General features: G+C 38.7%; 1 protein-coding gene across 3 annotated transcripts in view; it reads left to right on the forward strand.

The window, feature by feature from the left end:
• The window catches only part of kcnq3 (potassium voltage-gated channel subfamily Q member 3), a 171767-nt gene extending 156458 nt beyond the window's left edge, over window positions 1-15309 (forward strand). For all 3 annotated transcript variants that reach the window (XM_062980019.1, XM_062980020.1, XM_062980021.1), the window contains 6 exons: window positions 2351-2541; window positions 3477-3579; window positions 3750-3881; window positions 4868-4966; window positions 5591-5675; window positions 7290-15309. In XM_062980019.1, coding sequence (XP_062836089.1) covers window positions 2351-2541; window positions 3477-3579; window positions 3750-3881; window positions 4868-4966; window positions 5591-5675; window positions 7290-8018 — 1339 coding nt within the window. In that variant the 3' untranslated portion in view covers window positions 8019-15309. The remainder of the gene's footprint in view (window positions 1-2350; window positions 2542-3476; window positions 3580-3749; window positions 3882-4867; window positions 4967-5590; window positions 5676-7289) is intronic.
• The last annotated feature ends 7012 nt before the right edge of the window (window positions 15310-22321 follow it).

Below are 22321 nucleotides of genomic sequence, written 5' to 3' on the forward strand. Positions count from 1 at the left end.
CTACAGTATAGGTGAACCTTAAGTAGGACCTCAATGATGGCAGAAACAATAACGGTCGCTGAATTTTTTTCATTTCCCCTCCCAGTTTTTGTCTACATGGCCAGAGTAGCAAAAACCCTATAGTTGATCATTTTTAAGGCTGGCTCCAAATCTGGGTCCAATTAACATTCTGGAATTCAGAGATTAAGACGTAAACCTTGATTATGGATTATCACTCTGCAGCACTGTGTTCATTCTGCAAAAACCTGGAAAAAGAGGTTCTCTGGTGTTTGGGACCCTGAACATGTACCTGGAGGTCTGGCCAAGAGAGTGCCACTGTTCCTAATATTTATCTCAGGGACCCATCAGCAAATAAAGTTCATTCTCCCTTATTCATTGTAGGATCACATGCAATTCACCGCTGTCCGCTTGACATTGAAAGGAAGTTCTCAAGGCTTTCAGCACATGTGATTCCCTATTTCAAGCCAGGTTTTGATCACATTTTCTCACTATCCAGGAAAGAGCTTGGAAATGCTAACATTCAGATTATTTTTTGAATATGTAGTTGTGCTTACTCAGAAACGACATTATTTCTTGGTACAGTAAGCATCCCATACCCCAAAATCTGAAATCCAAAAGACTCCAAAATTGTCCACATGGTCAGCTGAGATAGAGACACCTTGACTTTCAGTGAAGACTAACTTTGTTTCATGCACAACATTACTAAAAATATGATGTATAAAAATTAAGTTCAGGTTATGCATATAAAGATATTTTTGTTTGAGCTTGAATTCCATCTCCAATATATCTCATTACATACATATATGTAAAAACAGGTATTCCATAACCTGGACGGAAATTCAAAACTCTTCGGGTTCCAAGGATTTCAGATAAGGGATATTCAAGGTGTAATTCTTTGGATTATTCTTTAATAATGCAAGAATTCTCCAAAATGACTCCCCTCAAAACACTTCAATGTATCATGGAGGCATCCTATGTGTCATAGTGTCACATAGCGGTTCCACAGATGTGGCTGGCAGGGAACAGGGAGGAATTGGAGACATTTCTGGCTCTATCGATGTAGCCAGAATCAAAATGTTTACATCCTCTGCTGAAACCTTTGGAGAACCTTGGCCAGCATCAATGGATGATGTGATCATTTAAAGTCCTGCCATGGCAGTGTTCTAAACCTGTGGGTCCCCAGATATTTTGGCCTTCAACTCTCAGAAATCCTAACAGCTGGTAAACTGCCTGGGATTTCTGGGAGTTGTAGGCCAAGACACCTGGGGACCCACAGGTTGAGAACCACTGGGCTATGGTGACACAACCAAATGTTTCTCCAATCCTACCTTCTGCTCTCTATAAGTCACTATTGAATCAGAATTCGGAGTCATTCCTTAGTTTCTAGTGACAACCTAGGATGCCTTTGAAACATGCACTTTTTCTGCATCTCCCAAAGCTGTTATTGACCTTGGTTAGATATAATATCCTATTGCCAGAAGAGGGTGCTGACCCACTAATTCCTTACAATGTAATGAACTATACAAAACACAATATTGGTTCAAAACATAAGTAGTACACAATATATTCAGAGTCTCTGCAGTTCTGGAAGGATTCCTCAGGACTCCACAGGTTTTGAAACAATAGTCCTTCCAGAACTGCAGAGACTCTGAATTGGTTTGCCTTTAAGCCAATCTAATCCTTTTAGGACTGCAGAGACTTATATCATTTTGTTTGATTTATAATACTGAGTTAGATACTTTTGGGTTATATACCAAAGGACTGAGCATTGATTCTGTGAATGTAATATGTATATGATGCTCCAATATATATATTGTGTACTACTTATGTTTTGAACCATTATTGTGTTTTGTATAGCTCATTACATTGTTTAGAATAGACATCTGTGTTTATCCACTAATTCCTTAACCATGGAATTCTGGATTCACATTGTTTATGGCATTGTTAGAACTGCAACCAACAGTGATGGGTAACCTCTTGCTAGCTATACCTCACTGAGAGCTGGCATAAATGTTAATAGGAATCAACATACTGGTGCAATTTGTTCAGAGCTGTCTGAAAATATCAAGGATAAATGTTGTGTATTAATTTTTTATGATCAGTCAACCCTATTGCATATTGAAATTCTTTAGCTGGATTTTTCAGTAGTATTGATAAGGATGGAGGGTGAAGAATGATGGCCGTGTTATTTGTAAGCCTGCAGAAACATTATGTCCATAAATATCATCAGCTGCCATTTTGTCCTTCATCTATTTGTTTGCTTGGGAGGTAATGCATTAGGGAACACCTTGAAATGGAGGTCTGCATTCAAATGAAGGGGAAAAATTGATTCCTTTTCCTTATTTTTTAGCCAAAAGCTGGGTCTCTTGGATCGGGTTCGTGGTACCAATACTAAAGGAAAGCTATTTACCCCTCTGAATGTAGATGCAATTGAAGAAAGTCCTTCTAAAGAACCTAAGAGTGTTGTAGTCTTGAATAATAGAGAGCGTTTTCGCACTGCATTCCGAATGAAAGCTTATGCATTCTGGCAAAGCTCAGAAGGTAAATGTTCTCATTCATTCATCCCTTTTTCCATATTGCTTCATCAGCCAACCCCTATTTTTTTTCTTTCCTTCCTTGGCCTTGTTGTGTCATTTTAACTAGAGTTGAAATGGAATGTTGCACTTAAGAAATGTTTTGATTCAACCCCTTTCATTTCAAGATTCCAGTATTACAATTTTTAAATGTGAATGTATTTAAAAATGTATTCTTCTTATGAGCTGGGAAGAGCTATGGCTTTGCTTTTACTGCTGACCTCTTCAGCATTTTGTTTGTTCATATGGTGGTATATTGACATTTTGAAATGAAATCTGGTACTCATGTTCAAGACATGATTCTATGATTCAAGTTCAAATATCACTTTCACTCTCCAACTCATTTTAAACAAGGACTGGAACAATATATAATGAAGGAGTCAGTCAAACCCCAAATCCATAAACAGCAATTCTGCTTTTTTGGGCCAACTCCAAATCATAAAATATTCATTGCCATACCTTCAGTGAACTCTTGGGAGCAATGCACTAAAAATAATAGTGTTACTTGTTCCTTGGAAGTGAATGTAAGAAGGGCCAGTGACATCCATAGATTCAACCAACCACAACTTGAAAAAAGTCAGGAAAAAATCTAAACAGCTATCCTTGATTTTGCTATACACTGATACGCAGACATAACCTGCTGTAAGTCTTCTGTGATTTCACAAATCCTCAGGCTCTCTCCAGCATTTGTTTGAGTTATTCACCATTTATATAAAGGATGCCATTTCACTAGGCCCTTGTATATAATGGAACATGAACAACTATAGATTTTAGGATCCATGGGTCCTGGAAAAAATCTCAGCAGATACTGAGGGCCAGTTGGACTGTATGAGCAACTTCGTTGTGTTTGAATATCTTCTTTAACTGGTCTTTGTCCCTGTGGGTACTTATTCCTCCTTTTAGATGCTGGAACCGGGGATCCTCTGGCAGAAGACAGGGGATACAGCAATGAACTCATTACTGAAGACATGATCCCCACATTGAAAGCAGTCATCCGAGCTGTTAGGTAAAGTGTGGGTTGTTTGTCAAGTGGTTTAATACTTAATGTAAATGGAATCCTATTCACAGAAGTACATCTGATTTGTGTGATAACTACATTGCTAAGCAATAACTTACAATTCTGAAAGAGGTTTAATTAAAAAAAAACCACCACTGAACCTCCTGTTCTTGTATCAGAATACTACAGTTCCGCCTCTACAAGAAGAGATTCAAGGAGACTTTGCGGCCTTATGATGTAAAGGATGTGATAGAGCAATATTCAGCAGGACACCTTGACATGCTTTCCAGAATCAAATACCTTCAAACAAGGTAAGATATTTACTGTAAAAAAAACATGAAGTTATATGGCTCCAATCAATGGCATTGGAGGAAAAACCTTTAATAGACCCTGATATCAGATACCTTAAGAATTGGGATAAACTGCATATTTAGCAAGGATAAGTTGTCCATAGAGAAAATTATAAAGGCTATCTTAACCATCTTGATAACAGTACTGTAAACAGAGCTTGGGCTACATTAACATTTTGGACTACTGCTCCCAGAATCCCGACCCAGTTTGACTACTGGGGGATCCGAGAATTGTGGTCTACAAAAGTAACTTTCCCATTCTCTTCTAGTAAATGTGTTGGGTATGAACAGAGAGATGTAAATGCAGCATAAATAAATTTCATTTTTTAGGTTTGTGTCCCATCTCAAAAGATAGCTATCTCATTATGTACGTACCTTAAAAACAAGCAAATAAATATTGGTACAGACATTGAAGCATCTTTTCTTCAGTTCAAAGGGGAGCTGGCCTTATTGAATTGATTGACCAGTATATTTAGGCCCCTTCTACACTGCCCCTATATCCCAGGATCTGATCCCAGATGATCTTCTTATCCCACATTATCTGGCATTGGAAACTCATAATACAGTTTAAAACAGATAGTCTGGGATCGAATCCTGGGCTATAGGGCAGTACAGAAGGGGGCTTAGAAGATTTATATCCTACATTTGACTAAACTTTAGTCCAGTGGTTATAAACCTGGGTCCCCAGATGTTTTTGGCCTACAACTCCCAGAAATCCCAGCCAGTTTACCAGCTGTTAGGATTTCTGGGAGTTGAAGGCCAAAAACATCTGGGGACCCCAAGTTGAGAACCACTGGTTTAGTCCCTAGGAAAACATCAATGCTATCAAAGTAATACTAACCCCCTGGGAAGGGGGTTACTATGATTGATTGATGGTTGGTTGGATTAATGGATGGATGAATGGAATGACAACCTTTTCACTGTGTCCTGTTATTGTCTTCTTTCAGAATAGACATGATTTTTGCTCCTGGACCTCCATCTACTCCCAAGCATAAGAAATCCCAAAAGGGAGGAACATTCTCTTACCCTTCACAACAATCCCCAAGGTGACATTATTATGTGTGTTACTCACTGGGAAAAGACTTCCAATTTTTGCATGAATCTAACCTCATCCACTTAGTGTCAGTATGAAGCAGGTTCTGGATGCCACTGTGCAATGTTTCTGCTTAGATTGAAATGAGTACATTGTAACTAGATGCAAAGAAATAAATATGTCCTAAACAAAATGGCAAAGATGGCCATAAAAAGAAACTCTGAGCCACCCGTGGTGTAGAAGGATGCTTTTAGCTCACAAGAGCCATTGATTGATTGCAGCACATGACACAATTTAGGAGCTACTAAGGTGACCAATGCAGATATTCCAAAGAGAAAGACCAGTTATAGCAAATGTCGATACAACAACTAGTAGTTTCTGTGCTAAAATTATAAAATTAAGTTCAGTAAAGTCAACCATAATGAATTCTAGCTTCTATCACTTTCAGTTCACATACAAATGCTCAAATACAAATCAAGCGTTACAATAATTATTTTTCAGAATAGTCTTTACTTTGGGATTATTCTGTATCTGCTTTGTGTACTGTGGGGTTTGAAATATTTTGCAAGTAGAACTATTCATGGAAAAGTTAGGAAAGGTTTACATGTCCTTAATCTGTCTCTTTTTTCTTTTTCAGGAATGAGCCGTACATAGCCAAAGCATCTACAGTAGATTCCGAAGACCAAAGTATGATGGGCAAATTTGTTAGAGTCGAAAGACAGGTATGAAATATTTAGGTCTTTACATTGATTCCATCTCTGTTGACTTTATAACTAAGATTTTACACAATCTTATCAGAGATTGGTTTCTTCCCACTTTCTGGTACTTTCTCACTTTTTGGTACTTTCCAGATGTAGTTTGCATAGTACTCAAAATTATTGAGTCAGTAGCCCAGATGGCTTTGAAATGGATTTTCATCTCTATTTTCAAGCCATCGGGGCTACTGATGCAACAAAAAGCACAGGACATCATTTCATAAAGAAAATTCATTAGGTAATTTTAATATATAGGCGTGGGAACAAACATTTGTAACTGGAGTAAGCCCTACAAAATATCATGGAATACAAAAGTTGAGACTAACCTTATTCATTATATTATTTAAAATGTGATGCTGTAGTGAACCTTACCTATTAGGCCTGGGATGAAGAGAGCAGTTTGGTTTTGGAGTTGGGAGAGAGCGTGTGTGAGAGAGAACTGGAAGCTGTGAAAACTGACAGGCTAGCTCAGGCAGCTTGGATCTCTTGATTCTCACTACTGGGTTGATTAATAGAAGGACTCTAGGTTAGAGTTAATTAACAACCCAGGGGAACTCGTGACTATTCTCAGCAAATAGAGCGAGGGTTTTTGTGACCAATAGATAGATTGGTTGGTGGGAACTGTTTGAAACTAAGTGAAGTAAATCTGAAACATACAACTAAGTTAAGCTGAAGAACGTCTGTAACCAATTACGCTTATGAACCTCTCTGAAGTAATTATTTACCTGTTTTTAAGAAAATAAATTTTTATTCTATTTTTTCAATTTTCAAAAGCCTCCACAGTGTATATTTTCCATCAAGAAGGCTTAATAAAAGTTCCAGCAATACAACAATAAAATACCACAGAAAAGCCTCATAGTGAACATCAGTTTGGGAACCAGGGGTAGAAACAGTGTGGGCAGGGAATGGGAGAAGTTTGCCTCAGACACATTTAACAACAAAAATCCTAAAGACATTTTAGGTTGGTGGCAGCTACTATTTTAAAAGAAAATCTGTTATAATTAGCCTATCCCCGCTCGCTCATTTCCTTTATATTGGTGGCAGCGGTGGGATATTATTATTAAAAGATTTCCCCCCTGCCTCAATATTTCTGTTATATTGGTGGCAGTGGTGGGATATTATAAAAGATTTCCCCCTTTGCCATCGTTTTTTTATATTGGTGTCAGTGGTGGGATATTATAAAAGATTTCCCCCCCTTGCCGTCGTTCCTTTTATAGATGCAATGAATAAATTATTTTCAAAATGCAAGTCTTCAAAGGCATCCACAGGAATTAGTTTTCATAGATAGACTTTTCATGGAAGCTGGTGGCTTCCATGTCAATGGAGATGATAATCACACATAGATTTTAGTCTGAATTTTATAGGAACTATCCACATTGTAGAACCAACCCTCCCCAAAACCTAACGCAAAAGCATTTGGGGAAAGTCTGTAGTTTAGCACCAGTAAAATGCACATTTTGCATGCAGAAGGCCGCTGATGTAATTTACAGAATCTCCAAAAAGGTTTTGGAAAGCATTTCCAGCATTTCACACATGAATTACTGCTCATTGTTTTTCAGTCTAATGAGTGTTCTCTTTCAGGTCCATGATATGGGGAAGAAGTTGGATTTTTTAGTCGATATGCACATGCAGCATATGGAGCAGTTGCAAGTCCAAGTCACAGAGGTTTGCCCTTCAAAAGAAGCTTCATCCCCAGCAGAGGATAACAGATATTCGGAGCTGAAATCTATCATTTACAAATACTCTGAGCCTTCCATTCATGAAAAGCCTCCAAGCTTCCACCATGTTCCTGTGAACAAAGTCCCTCCTTTTGGATTCACAACTCAGGGCCAAAGCTGTGGCCCATTTCCATCTCCGTTTGGTGGGCAGAACTCCAGTCGGTGGCCGGCCATGCCATTTTCGACCTCATACGCAGAAAGGCCAACAGTTTTGCCTATACTTACTTTCATCGACCCCCATATTTCCTACCAGTCACCACCAGGTGACTTCCAGAGCCCTCACTCAGAAAGAATCCCTTCCAGACAAAAACACAGCGTAACGCGAGACAGCGACACCCCGTTATCCCTCCTCTCGGTCAACCATGAAGAACTTGAACGTTCACCAAGTGGATTCAGCATCTCCCAAGACAGAGACGATTTCCTTTTTGGGCCAAATGGAGGTTCAAGTTGGATGAAAGAAAAACGCTACTTGGCTGAGGGTGAAACGGACACAGATACTGACCCGTTTACCCCAAGTGGGTCTATGCCTCTGTCTTCAACAGGAGATGGGCTTTCTGATTCTATATGGACCCCTTCGAGCAAGCCAGTCTGAGATTCTCCATATGGGTGGGTTGGGCGGAGTCATTGGCTGGCTTCTTCTCGCAATGTAAACATGAACTTTGTATATTTCACTCTCACACCCAAAGCTTCCTAGCTCAAACAAACCAACACAACACAACACCGGTGGCTGCACTGCATGCTGGTATTAGTGATAGTCATTCCACACCATTTCATTTGGTGGAATAATGCGGTTTTGTTCATGCTGCCAAAACTAAGTGGTTTAGTTTGGAGCATGGTTTTGCATGACTTTACACTATAAATGGTACAGATAATTTCTTCTGTGATTTAAAATAACAAAAATTATGTTTTCGGTATACCAAGGATCAGGTCAATGCCGGATTGAAAAAAAATACTCCCAAACAGAGGCAGATGTTGCATTTTGTCAGCAAAAGAAATTTCAATGACTAGTTTTTAGACAAATGCCCTTTGCAGAATATATTTATTATTATTATGAGATATCCCCATGTTCAACATACTATTTAAGTCTTGACTATTCACTGAACTCTTGCTTGTATCATTGCAATCATTTTTGTTAAATTTGTTCATCCAGATTTCCCTTTATTTATATTTTTGAAGGCATTTCTCATGCTCTTCTGAGTTTTTATATGAAGTCAGAGAGTGTGGCGTACCTTAAATCCCCAAAGGACCTAAATGCTTATTATTACTTTTTTGCAACATTTACGTTTGGATTATTTAAAAAAGTGGCTAAAATGTGCCTAATGCTGTCTAATGGGTTGCTGTCAACTAGGAGTTTCAGTCCCAAGCAACTCCATGGGTCTGAAGCCATTTTTAATCTTTATATTTCCTTGGTTTGAAATGGGATTTAAAGGTAGATAACACTCTCTGGGTCTCTGTGGTTAAGAGCCAGGTCACATTTTATACTTAATGGTAGCAGGCATGTTTTACATTTGTGTTGCCTTTTTAAGAAATATGCTTTACATGTGGTGGAAACATGTATCTGTGCCGTCAGAACAGACATATCATAGACGTTCCCTAGAGATGTGGTTCTCTGTAATGCACCTACTATGCATTTGGAGTTAATGCTTCTCTCCTTCACATGTTATGTGTTTATGAAAGGGAGCCACACTTTAGATAAGGCAACTATGCCTGATCCCATCAAGTATGAAAACAACTCTGAATTGCCTTGAACTCTAGGATACATGAGTACTTAATGCTGCTCTTACGTTTTATGGATTTCCATGAGATTGTAATAGGCTCTATGTCTCTTTCCTGTATAATCAACAGATAACAGTTACTGTATACACTCATATATAAGTCAAGAACAAGTATAGGACCCAAAATTATGGATTTTAATATGGCCCTTGGATAAGTTGGGGTAACTCTATGGAAAGAGGAAAGCACCAGTCCAACCACTCTGGTCACCATCACCACCATTTTTAATCCAGATGCTCAAAAAGGCCAGAAGCAATCCCAGGATGAAGAAGATTGGTGTTTCCTTTAGTTTCTTCTGGGGACAGACTAAGCTCTTGCTGTTCACTGCGCTCTCTCTCTATATATGAGTCAATTGACCATGGATAATATGATCCATGTTTTTGGGATCGATTTCTTGACTAAAATTTCTAGACTTATGCTTGAGTATATATGGTATTGTCTTATTGTCTAGGTTCACCATGTATTGTCCATTTCAACTCATCTAAGGATTCCTTGCCACCCTCAAATGTGGCCTGCTCATAGTGTCCAAATATGTTCATTAGGATCTTTTTCTCTCTGAGATTCCACTGAAATATGATTCAACTTAATTAAGATAAATAATTTTCTTATTCTACTATACTCTCACCTAGTTTGATAAACCTTAGCCAACTGCCAGTAGAGCCATTCCTTCTGCTGCTCCCAATATTACAAAAACTGGCACCATGTGAGCACAGCAAAAGTTGTATTTTATTTCCTCAAAAATCAACAACTATTTGTTCTTGGTTTCAGTGGTGATGACATTTCAACCAGTATGTTTCAACAAGAATATTGGCTGAGACATTTCCAGGTTCTATTTATAATGTTTATTCTCTTATTTTGAGGGAATGTGCATAAATGAATGACTTAATTTCCCTGTGCCTCAGTTTCCCCATCTGTAAAATGGGTCTAATTATACCTCGCCATTGGGGATTACATGATGCTCAGTGTGTGCTTATCTGTAAAGCACTTTCACCTCATCAGAAAGTTGATCAACCTTTGTGGATTGTACCATATAGGACTCATTTACATAAGCATTAGCAAAGGAATGGCCCTGGTGTGGTCATTTTTCTGTCATTGGTAACCATGAATCTTTTTGTCCATGAGCAAATCCCAATTCAAACAACTACTGTACTAGAGATGGAGTTTGTGTGATGCACTGCTGGCATATCCCATTGAATAAACTTACATTGCTGATGGTCCTAAAATCCCCTCCTTTTGAGTGAGCGAATTAATACCAATTAAACCATCATGTGTAAAGGGCCAGCCAGTGGAGCACTATTAGGGACATGTTCCTCTGTATCAAGTGGTGCATTATGTTTCTGCGTTGTTTTCTACTCACTAGGATAGCAGATGTCTTTCCATCATATCACCTGATCTTATTTTGGAAGCGAGGGTAGAAGTTAAATGTAGTAGTCAAATGGGAGACCATTGTGAAATGCCAGGGATCTCCAATTAAAACCAGGAAATAATCTACCTGAAATTCTGACTCCTGCAGCTCAGAATAGATATTAAGCGATGTGATCTAATAATCTGACCCAATATAATTGAACTCTCTATTTCTCACTACCTGATCCTTTGAGATGGAGATATTTGGAAAGCATGAGCTCCATAGCCAAGCTGTAGTCCTTCCCTGGCAACTTTTTACTTTAAGCAGTGAAAGGTCTTGATATACTAAATCATCAGCAGCCCAATTTAAGAGATGCTTAAATTGAAGAGTTATCAGAGCATCGTTATTGACTGTGACCACTCCTTGAAGGATTTACAACTGGAGAATGGATTGGTTGTGCAATGACTTTTCCATCAATGGTAATTCTAAAAGCTTTGACTTATATAATACACATGAAAATAGCAATTGATGACTCTTGAAGTATGGCTTAGTGAAGAGCTCTGGGAATTCTGATAATAATCTGCCACGTGATTGTATACTGCTGTCATCAACTCTTCTCAAATTGTTTGATAATGTTGTTTTTCGCAGGTGTTGCCAAATTAGGTAGGACATTCCCTGAGTTTATGTTGTTTGAGCTGGATCTAATCTTAGTCACAACTAGATTGAAACCATTAAAATCAAAGGGACTCATTCACAACTAACTGAAGTCCCACCGATTACAATAGTCCTCCATTGTTTAGCCGAGATTGGATCCAAGCCTGATGCATAAAACCACCATTTGTTATTCAAATAAGAATGTATAGCAATGGGATATAGTTCTTTTTCTTTTTACTGACTTATTTCTTCATTATAGACACCAAATGAGGAGGGCTGTCATATTCTTAGTGAATTATGATGGCCAAGGTCAACTCATAGCATCTTAACTCATTTTTTTGGTTCTGACCATGCAATCAGAATTGCTCCCCAAAGCTATCTTTTCAGTGTGTCAGTCCTTTCAAGATGACCATCTCTGTGTCTCCAGAGAGTGGGGATAGCAAGAGAAGTGCATCTAGCTATTTTCCTTCAGATGATCACACAGTAACAACATCACCCTCAAGAACTTCCCAAGGATCCCTCAGAACGCTGCAGGGATTACTATTTTGGTGAACTCAGCTAAAGAAAAATGGCCCATCCTTCACCCCACCCACCACCAAACATGGCCACACTTATGTAATCACCTAGGAGGGGATTCGAAAGGGGATGACCATATAGATTCCTTCCCTATCCAGTTATTGTAGAGGTGGATAATGTTTGGCCTTCCAGGGATTTTGGATTTTTGCTTTGCTTTGGATCCTTTCCAATCCTACACTTCTATATATTTAGAAGCCGAGTCCAGTGTGGCTAGTTTCATAGAATCGTTGGAGCTGATCTCCATAATACCTGGAAGACCAAAGAGACCCCCTCTTACTGTGTGTGAAAAATCCGACTTCTTTGTAAAACCTTGGGCTGGCTTCACAAGAAGCATTGGACTCACAACTTGTAAATATAGTTCTTATGGGACAAAATGCAAAACGAAAACTATTTTCAGATAGCCCCCATTTCCTCAATGAATCAAAATTGAAATAAGCTTTATGAGATCTGTGATTACAAAGCTCTATTTTCCTTATGCTATTATTTATATTTTAATCCTGAGATCATGGGTTGGTTCAATACATTTTGTCCCTTATCTATGTTGACTAAAACACAACAACAAATCCATTTTGACAGGTCAACAGAGAGATAGTTGGCACAATTTGGCTATCAGTATAGAGGCCACTTCGAATCCCTTCACTCTATACTACATTCCCATGGAAGTAACCTGAAGAGGAGCAAACAGGCTCTAAAACTGAGAAGAACAATCAGATTCATCAATAAGGCAGCACATCTGCTAAACTGCACTGCCACTTTAAAAATCAGGTACAACAACAAGGATAGCACTGTTTTTGTATCATTGGAAGGCAAGGAATGGTCAATGCTTATTGTATTAGGGCTATATTTCCCAACTCAAAACTGCCCTTTGCATGGTTGGATCTATGTTCAATATGAAAGCATTGTAATAATAACTGTGACCCCAAAACAGAGGTGTGCATGATAATGTGTGTATTTGACAAAATGCACTTTCTCTTATTTTATATTTCATTGTTTTGCCCAAAGGGGAAGAAACTGTTTGCAAGAGGGATGTTTGGGGTGGTGAATGAATGCATTGTAGGTATTGTCAGACATATACTAATGTGCATCCCCTTGTGCAGTTGCACTTGTTGAGTGAAGCAGGGCACACACAACTTGGTTGTTAGTGCAATAGTAATGCTCTTCCTTGTTCAGAATTAGGGAGACTGAGAGTAGAAGGAAATTCTCTGTCTTTCCCTTTCTCTTTTGTAATCAATGAGGTCATATAGCCTAACATGATAGGTTATGTGGATCCATGAAAATGTCATGTTCACTCTGTAATACCCAATTATCTAGGGTTGCATGGTGAAAGAGTCCTTTGAAGTTAAAAAAATGGCACTGGAGAAACAACAGTCTGAGAAACCATGGCAGTAAATGGGTGCAAAAAAAAATTGAATAAGAGGAAAATAATTTTTAGCATCCCTTTCACCAATTATTCTGGCAGTTTGCATACTGAAATTAAAAACCCGTGAGAATTTGGCTTAGCCACTCACCCTTGAAGCAGATAATACAAAACTGGACAGATAGGGATAGCAATCCAGCAATCCTCTACATAGCATAAATATTACATGTCGAACATGATACAGCCTCCATGTAGACTAACATCATTGAAGCACACTTGCCGGTGAGTGGATTCTGTTGTACAATGCGTGGCCACAGTGCATAAGTGTGCAATTTCAGTGCATAGTGCAATGCTCAGTGGACATTCACAGTGTTGTACATCTGTTATGCTATGGCCAAAAGAAATTATCATGCAATAACATGATTTAGGAATGTGCATCTCACATGGCAATTCGTGTGCGTTGTTCATGCTTCTGCTTCCCTCTTTTTTACAATGGCCAGTTCCTACAATAAGTCAACATGGTTGCGTGGAACCGCTATTTTGTTATTAAATGTATTTTGCCTATTTCACACGGGCTGTTTTCAAGCCACCCTATATCTGTGCATTTCATTTTTTTCTGTACCTTACATTTCTCCCTGTTGAAATTCATTGTTAGTTTTGACCCAGCTCTCTACTTTGTTATAGTCATTTTCTGTCCCAAGATAAAGGAGTCTCCTTTTTCTTTGCATCCCAGGCAAATTCTTCTGACTGAGTCAAGACTCAGGCAAAGGACACATTGGTTGTTCTGGCTCCCTTATAGCCTTCCAGTCAAAATCAATACCAGCTGTAAAATGCTCTGTTTTAGTTTGTTGGTTAAGGAGCTGTCCAAGGTGCTGATAGTGTTCAGAACCTTGGACAGTTCATTTAAAGTTAAAATTCTTAAAACCCTAGAATGAATTGACAGCCACCCTGACAAAAGTGCTTTTAGTCATCTTAGCCTGTCCCATAACCTTTGCTTCAGTTGAAAGAGCATATTTCATTTTATGGTCAAAAAGTATATTTTAGGCATTGTATTGGAAAAAATATTTCTATGTAGAAATGGTTTTTTTTCTGCAGACAAAAAGCTGTTTCCTGAGTAGAAAATGCTGCAATTGGTGGATGTTTTACAAACTGTGCATATGGTTGATATGCATCAAACCCTGCATTTTCTGAACAGCTTTTCTGTGATCTTGCTCCTGCTCTTTTTTTGCAAAACAAGCATATGCAAACTTTGCACAGAATAAGTCCCAAATTGAAAATATTAAACAAGATATGGTTTTCAAAATCTTTCATGCAGCAGAAAGTTAATTGCTACAATTACTCAGCGAACAATTGCATCTCTTGCCTTTGCTTGCCCAGACTGCCATGGGAATGAACTACTGGGTAGAGTCAGTGTTGCCAACCCTTTAGCCATTGCCAATTCAAAAGGTAATATCTGTGTATATTCATGAAAAGGAAATAAATGCTGATTTGGGGCCCTTTAATCCTACATAATTGAAACATTGTGATCCTGCATTCACTGCCATACTATAGAATCCTGGGATTTGTAGTGCAGGGATGAATTTTTAAATTCGCGGTGAGAGAGCTCTTGTATTTCCTTGAAGTACAAACCCCAGGAGTCCATGAAATATTGCCATGGCAGTTAAAGTGGAACCATCATACTCTAACTATATGGTGTGAAAGGGTTCCAGGCAACTCCAAATGCTTCCCTCTTGACAAATAGCATTGCCTAGCCCCACACTCCCTTTGCACCAAAGTGCAGTCTAGTTCTTCAGGATTCCATGACAAATTGTGTTTTGTTTTCTTGCTTAGAGCCTATTGTTCTTACAACTTGTATTTTTGTGCCTTGCTCACTCAAAGTACTTTCTCCATGCTATGAAGATGCTTTTCCGATTTCTGGCTGACAAGGGAACACAACTTTTATACAAGTGGCCTTTAGTGCTCTTTCTAATATGATTTCATGTAATTTTTAAACGGTATGTGTACTTTCTATTCCAGCACTGTCTAATGTTTGAACTACTTTAATATGTTGATTTCAATATCTATATATATATATTATGCAAATAATACTTCTTACCTGTTTTTTTATTTATGTTCTGTCTTTAAAGAGAGAAAAAACCTGCACCACTTATTAAGAAATAAATAGAAATTTCAATTATTCACCATGGTGGAGATTTCATTTTATTTCAGAACAATCATTATAATGGGAAACCCTTGTGTTTGTCTTGAAGATGAAGTCCTTCAATGGCTTAATCTTCAACATGTTGATTTAGAACTAAGTCCCATTGAATTCAACAGGATTTATTTCCAATAAGTACTGTTAAATTCAAGGGGACTTACTTCCAGACAACAATCCGAGTTATGTGTGGCTATTCAATCCCTGTCAAAAAAATTAGAAATTGCTTGATGGCCCCAATTTTCCACACTTTTTATGGACAGAGGGAGAGACTCCTGATGAGTTTCAAGAAGGATTTACAAGTAGCAGAGATGATTTTCCTCCAAATGTAAAACAAAGGTGTTTCTCTTCAAGACAGTATTGTATCTAGTGGAAAAATACATTGCTTATAATCCTTATGGCTCCGCACAGTGTAGTAGTTCTTGATGTGGAACTTGCTATGTTGAGCCATTTACTACTCTGTAGATCTACCATTGAGTCACTGAAGATGCACCATAGACATTTGTGGACAGCTTCAGAGGATGATGGGGAAAGTATCTGGCTCTGTCCTCATAGACGGATGTGAAGCAACTATATAATCTGCTAAAGCCCACCAAGGTTCTCCATAGGTTCAGTGGTTGGAGTTATTTTGTGATCGGCTACAGGAACACAGCCAGATGATTCTGCAGTCCTCCTTCCAGTCCCCAGTCATGGAGGGCTACAGCAGGGAGTAGGTGAGTGCAATTCATAAGTTCTCCCAAGGATGAACTTTGGTTCCTGCAGAAGTAGGGTTGGATACCAATGTTATACACAGGGACAACAATTTAGCACATTCATGCATTTGCTAGTAACCAGAGTCCAGCCATTGCTATCTGATTAAGAGGAAGAGGAGGCAGTAGTGGTGGTGGCAATGTACATAGATAAAATATGGACTTATGCCCTGCTCCCATCTGTATCAGGGTGACAGTTCAGTACTGTTTAATTACTCTAGTAAAACTCAAAGCTTTGAGTGCTGAATTCAAAATACTGCAAAATCAATGTAACACCTCTGATCAAACATTTGCAAACCATTCTTGCAATCAATGAATCAATCAATCAATTTATTAATGCTCCGACCAGTGGTCACATACATTTACGGAAACAACATCAAACCATTCTTTCATAATTCCCAAAGAAGGACATCTAGAAAGAGAAATATTGCATAGGAAGTGAAAGAATGTACACTGATGTCCTTTTAACCCTCAACCACAATATCCCTAGAGGTCCCATGTTCCCTCCCTTATCCTTGTGAAAGCTAGGGGATCAATGCATCATCAAAGGATATTCTTGAGAACAGACATTTGGATAGGTTAAAGGTAAAGGTTTTCCCCTGACATTAAGTCCAGTTGTGACCGACTCTGGAGGTTGGTGCTCATCTCCATTTTTAAGCCAAAGAGCCGGCGTTGTCCGTAAACACCTCCAAGGTCATGTGGCTGGCATGACTGAATGGAGAGCCATAACCTTCCCACTGAAGCAGTACCTATTGATCTACTCACATTGGCATGTTTTCAAAATGATAGGTTGGCAGGAGCTGGGGCTAACAGCGGGCGCTCATTCCGCTCCCGGGATTTGAACCTGGGACCTTTTGGTCCGCAAGTTCAGCAGCAAATGTTAAAATATATTAGGTTCAAGCCCAAAAGCTAGTGACTCAAAGATGGTGGTCCTAAAAATAAAGGAAGGATCCTTAACCCATGCGTAATACAACTACCTGCAGTAGAGGATATGACTGTAACTTTATGGCATCATAGCTACGTCCCTGGTTGAACACATAAACTTTGTAAAGATTTGCAAGGATGCGCATTATCTTGCTCTATCTTGCTGTATGATGGGCATTTCCATAGTATTCTGTCCCCTATTGTGCAATTTCTGATGCCAATAGTGAAATAGGATCCGTGGTGAAACTGCCATATTTCTGGCTCAATTTGAGCAATGGTTCTGAAAATGCAAGCATTGTGCAATATTACAATTCACCTTTATGCAATCATAAATGCATTTATTATTATGTAAACACCTAACACAATAGTAGCTGATGCATGCACAAAAGTGTGCTTCTAAGTTCCTATCCTGAGGTAGAAAGCATTTTGCCTTCCAAAAGAATTGCCTTCAGTTCTAGAACTTCCACATTTCTAATTTTTCAAATGTACTACCACTTCTCTCATTTCCCATTTCTTCACTTTTCTTCCTTGGCGAAATCTTTTGCCCCTGATTGAAAAATTCTCTTGACTCTGGTAAATGGGATGGTAAAGACCTTGGGAACCTTGGGAAAAGCCCATGCATAATTCACTGCTTTTTTCCGCTGTCAGAGAAATAATAGAATCGCCCCCTTCTAAAGCTTCTTGTATTCTGGCTGGAATTGAACAATAGAGTGATTTAGCTCAACATCATTTTGCAGGAGAGCAAAGCTGAAATGCCCCAAAATGAAATGGCCATGTGATGTATATCCTGATGAAAGTCAAATTATCATTGCAGCTAAACATCAAACAGTTTGGATGAGGGCCCAAAGGATACCATTATTCTTACATTACAGAAGGTTGCAATAGATTATTATACTGGATTCTTTCATTTGCGCTTGGTACATAAAATATTAAATAGATATCAATTGCAACCAAATGTCATAAAAGATACAGATGAATAAAGGATTATTCCTCTTCTTCAGTTTTGGCATTCACAGTTTATCATATTTTATAAAACCTATTTTTATTACAGAATAATTGGAGTTTAGATTTCTTGCCAATAGACACAGAGTTCTGGGAGATGTAACCTGACATGACTTCTCTGATCTCTGCAAGTTGCAAAAAGGAAGACTTGAACATCTCTCATCTGCAATATCCGATGGACCCTACAGTACAGAAGCAAACACATCAACTGGCAAAATTAGCTGTGAGCATGGTTTGGATTTAGAAAAGAAAGCACTTGCTTTAAACGTTTCTTCTGGAGTCCAACTCTGGCATGATTTATCTGGAAAAATGGTTTGTGGACATCAAATCATACATTCTGCTCCAGGGATCAATATCTTAGCTTATTTGTTCTGGTACTCAAAATGATGAAACCTCATAACATTTCCCTTCTCCCAGAAGAAGATAATGGACATTTTTAGTGAATTTTTCAGTGGTTGAAATTGTTTTATTCAGGGAAAACAATTCCTCTAGAAATCATTATATTTTGGGGAGGTCCAAAATCGCCACATTTTGTGTGACACTATTTCTGCTATGTTATTAAACACACACCAAGTTCTAGGCCTTTCACTTCCATTTCAGGTAAAAGATCCAATGGAAGCTGGTGGCTTCTTTTCAATTGATTTCATTAACCAAAAACATGATTATTTATGAATATTTATATCCCTATACCCTTGAGGTAGGTTTAAACTATGTACCCATAGTTGAGATTTAATTTTTTTGCTCTCCATTGACTGATTGCTTTGTCTTTTGCGGCCACCAGTTGTTTCTCTGGTTTTTGAGTTATGTAAATGTTTCTCAAGCTTAATTTATGTGCATCATCATGATATGCAATGAGCTACAAGTATTGGAAGCAGATGAAAAGGAGAAGGCTTCAATGGGACAAAAGTGAGTTAAGAAAAAGCAAAAACAGTTGAACCTTTGATTTCCTAGTTCAAGCATTGATCAACTCTGCAGGGAAGATTCTTCATCAAGCCCCAAAGAAACCAATACCAACATATGTTAGCTCTGGGAAGGGACAATCACCATTAAAAGCACCTATTTTCCTATTGTGCACCTCAGTGCAATTTTATTAGTTGTTGACTTGCTCCTGTTACTTGTGGATTGACAGACTAAAACATGGGAAGCACACATCTCCACAATGAGATTTGCACAAATATGTTGTAGCTTAGAGAGCTTTTGTCCAGAATTTCAACCAGCTAGCCAACCAGCCATGCCTTCTTCCAGTACATCCCCTAATAGCGGTAACAACAACAACAACAACAACAACAACAACAACAACAACAACAACAACAACAGGTATTTCTTTTCCTTCTTTCCTCAAGGCTTGAGGCAAATTACAAAATAGTTAACATGTGAAGATAAAAACATAGAACCATTAGAATACCTCAGAGTATCCACAGGTGGAAATGTATTGGGCTTTTTATCTAATAATAATCCACCTTCTGGAATAAAGGGGAAATTTCCTTGTTTACTTTACATTTCTTTTTCATTTTTGTGAAGAATAGTAAATTGTAAGAGCAACTAATAGCAATCCAGGGGTGGAAAAGATCGAGAGAGAAAATAGGACATTTTAAAACAATGGTTCTCAACCTGTGGGTCCCCAGATGTTTTGGCCTTCAACTCCTAGAAATCTTAGCAGCTGGTAAATTGGCTGGGTTTTTTGGGAGCTGTAAGCCAAAAACACCTGGGGACCGCAGGTAGAGAACCACTGTTTTAAAAGCAGCTGAAAAAGTGGAAAGATGAAGGATTATCCCAAAGTTTCCTTGCCCTAAAACTCCCTGAATCCACTCTCTAGCATCACCCCCCCGCCCCACCATGTTGACTAGAGAAATACTAGGAGTGCATCCACACTGTAGAATGAACACAGTTGGAGACCATGGCTCAATGCTATGAAATCCTGGGAGTTGTAGCTTGGTGAGGGACCAGCACTCTTTGTCATGGAAGGCTCATGACCCTGTAAAACTACGGATTTTAAACTCCCATAGAACTGAGCCAGCCACTTAAAAGTTGGGTCAAACTGCATTCATTAATAAAGAGATAGATAGACAGACAGATAGATAGAATTTATATTTTCCAAGTGTCATCAAGCAACTGTTGTCCTTCACCTGGAGATTGCATTTGGCACAGCAGTTGGCAGTTGTGCCAGCCCTTGATAAAATATGTAGACACGAAGCCAAGTAGCAGCAATGCCATGCCGTGAAGTCACCTTCTAGTTGTGAAAAAGCAACCTTTCCCTAATATCAGTAGGAGAGCCTGTCTCTTTAAACGGTGGAAAAAAGAACCGTCTCAATTCTATTTCTCGGGCAGAGCAATTACTGCCAAACTGTGGTTTCATGTCCCCTCTAAGCAAAATCATCCCATTGAGAGATTGCCTCCAGTTGATGCCACAAGTCCTTTTCCTTGCAGGTGAGTGCTTTTCACTTAATCTCTGCTCTCCTTTGGGAATGAAGTTTCTTCTTTTCTCCCCTCATCGAGGTCTTAAACAAAATAATCCCACAAAGCTGTGGCGCTTGCCCATTTTCAGCCTTGTTACCTTTCATCGAAAGCAGTGTGATCGCCTCTTTGGCTGATTACATTTGCAGGAATTTATCAACACCATCCACAGAAGCCAGGTAAGCGGAGACTAAAAGAGACATAGATGTGGTGGGAAATGGAGAAATTCTGAGCAAAAAAGGTTTCAAAATAAATACAGTAGAGTCTCACTTATCCAAGCTAAACGGGCCAGCAGAAGCTTGGATAAGCGAATATCTTGGATAATAAGGAGGGATAAAGGAAAAGCCTATTAAACATCAAATTAGGTTATGATTTTACAAATTAAGCACCAAAACTTCATGTTATACAACAAATTTGACAGAAAAAGTAGTTCAATACGCAGGAATATTATGATGTAATTACTGTATTTATGACTTTAGCACCAAAATATCATGATATATTGAAAACATTGACTACAAAAATGGCTTGGATTATCCAGAGGCTTGGATAAGCGAGGCTTGGATAAGTGAGACTCTACTGTATAGTCCTTTTAAAAAGCATTCCACACAACTAATCTATCCTGATATTAGACCAGACAGAAAGATAGCCCAACTTATTATATTTAAAAAGCCAAAATGTATTTGTTGATATGTCCAGTCAGTTTGGATGTATGGGACTACTTAAATTCTTGTCTCTCTTTGGCACAACTTTTTCAAATATATATACTTTTGGAACAAAATATACAACCACATTCTAGAAGAGTATTTCTACCTTGCTGTTCTTTTTTCTACCAGCTTTTAAAAATATCTTTGGAACTTGAAACAGTTTTCTGAGCCCAAAGAGGAGAATTGGCATGCCTGTCTCTGTATTTGTTGTACTTATGGTAATTCAGTGGATGCTACTAGAGATAAATGAACAAAAGCACTTGATATCTGATTTGACTATAACCAAGGGGAAAGAAAGGAAACTTTATATGTTCCTTGGAGCACTAAATGACAGAAGTCAAGTGTGCTTAATGCTCTTATTAGCCTCGACAATAATAAGGCTCTTGATCTCAATTGATTGCTAACAGTTTCATGCCCTTAACTCAGACAACTAAGGAGGCTGTGGGTGTAAGCAACCTCAATCCTGTTGAAGTGAATGGGCTTCCACAATGCACTTTAAATATATTGCTGCTGCTGCGTATCTTCAAAAGTGTTTCTGACTCATGGTGGCCCTGTCATTGGGATTTCTTGGAAAGATTTGTTCAGAAGGGGGTTGCTATCGCTTTTGTGGCTTAGAAATTGTGACTTGCTTGTGACTCAATGGGGGCCATGGGGGTTAAACCCTTGTGCAGGCTGGATTGCTGACCTGAAGGTTGCCGGTTCAAATCTGTGAGATGGGGTGAGCTCTCAACTGTCAGCTCTAGCTTGTGGGGATGTGAGAGAAGCCTCCCAGCAGGATGGTAACACACCCAGGCATCTCTTGGACAATGTCTCTGTAGACAGCCAATTTACTCACACCAGAAGTGACTTGCAATATGTTCTCAAGTCACTTCTGACATGGTTAAAAAAAAAACCCTCAATGGGTTCTCATTGCCAGGCAGTTCATTCAAACCTTGGTTTTCAGAGTTATAATCCAATATTCACTAAACCACATTAGGAACTGCTTGAAAGCAAAGGTGGTCAAGTTTCAGATATGTAGAGTTTTCTCTGTTAACATATTTCTACAAAATTCTGGTGTCCACTAACCAGAATCAGGTGCAAAATAGGCGAGCAACTTTCTTTTCTGTCAACTCTTCCTCATTCCTGCACAGAAATTCCTTGCATTTTCTAACTATGTATTTGTG

The sequence above is a fragment of the Anolis carolinensis genome, chromosome 4, assembly GCF_035594765.1.
Source record: "Anolis carolinensis isolate JA03-04 chromosome 4, rAnoCar3.1.pri, whole genome shotgun sequence".
Taxonomy (NCBI): Eukaryota; Metazoa; Chordata; class Lepidosauria; order Squamata; family Dactyloidae; genus Anolis; species Anolis carolinensis.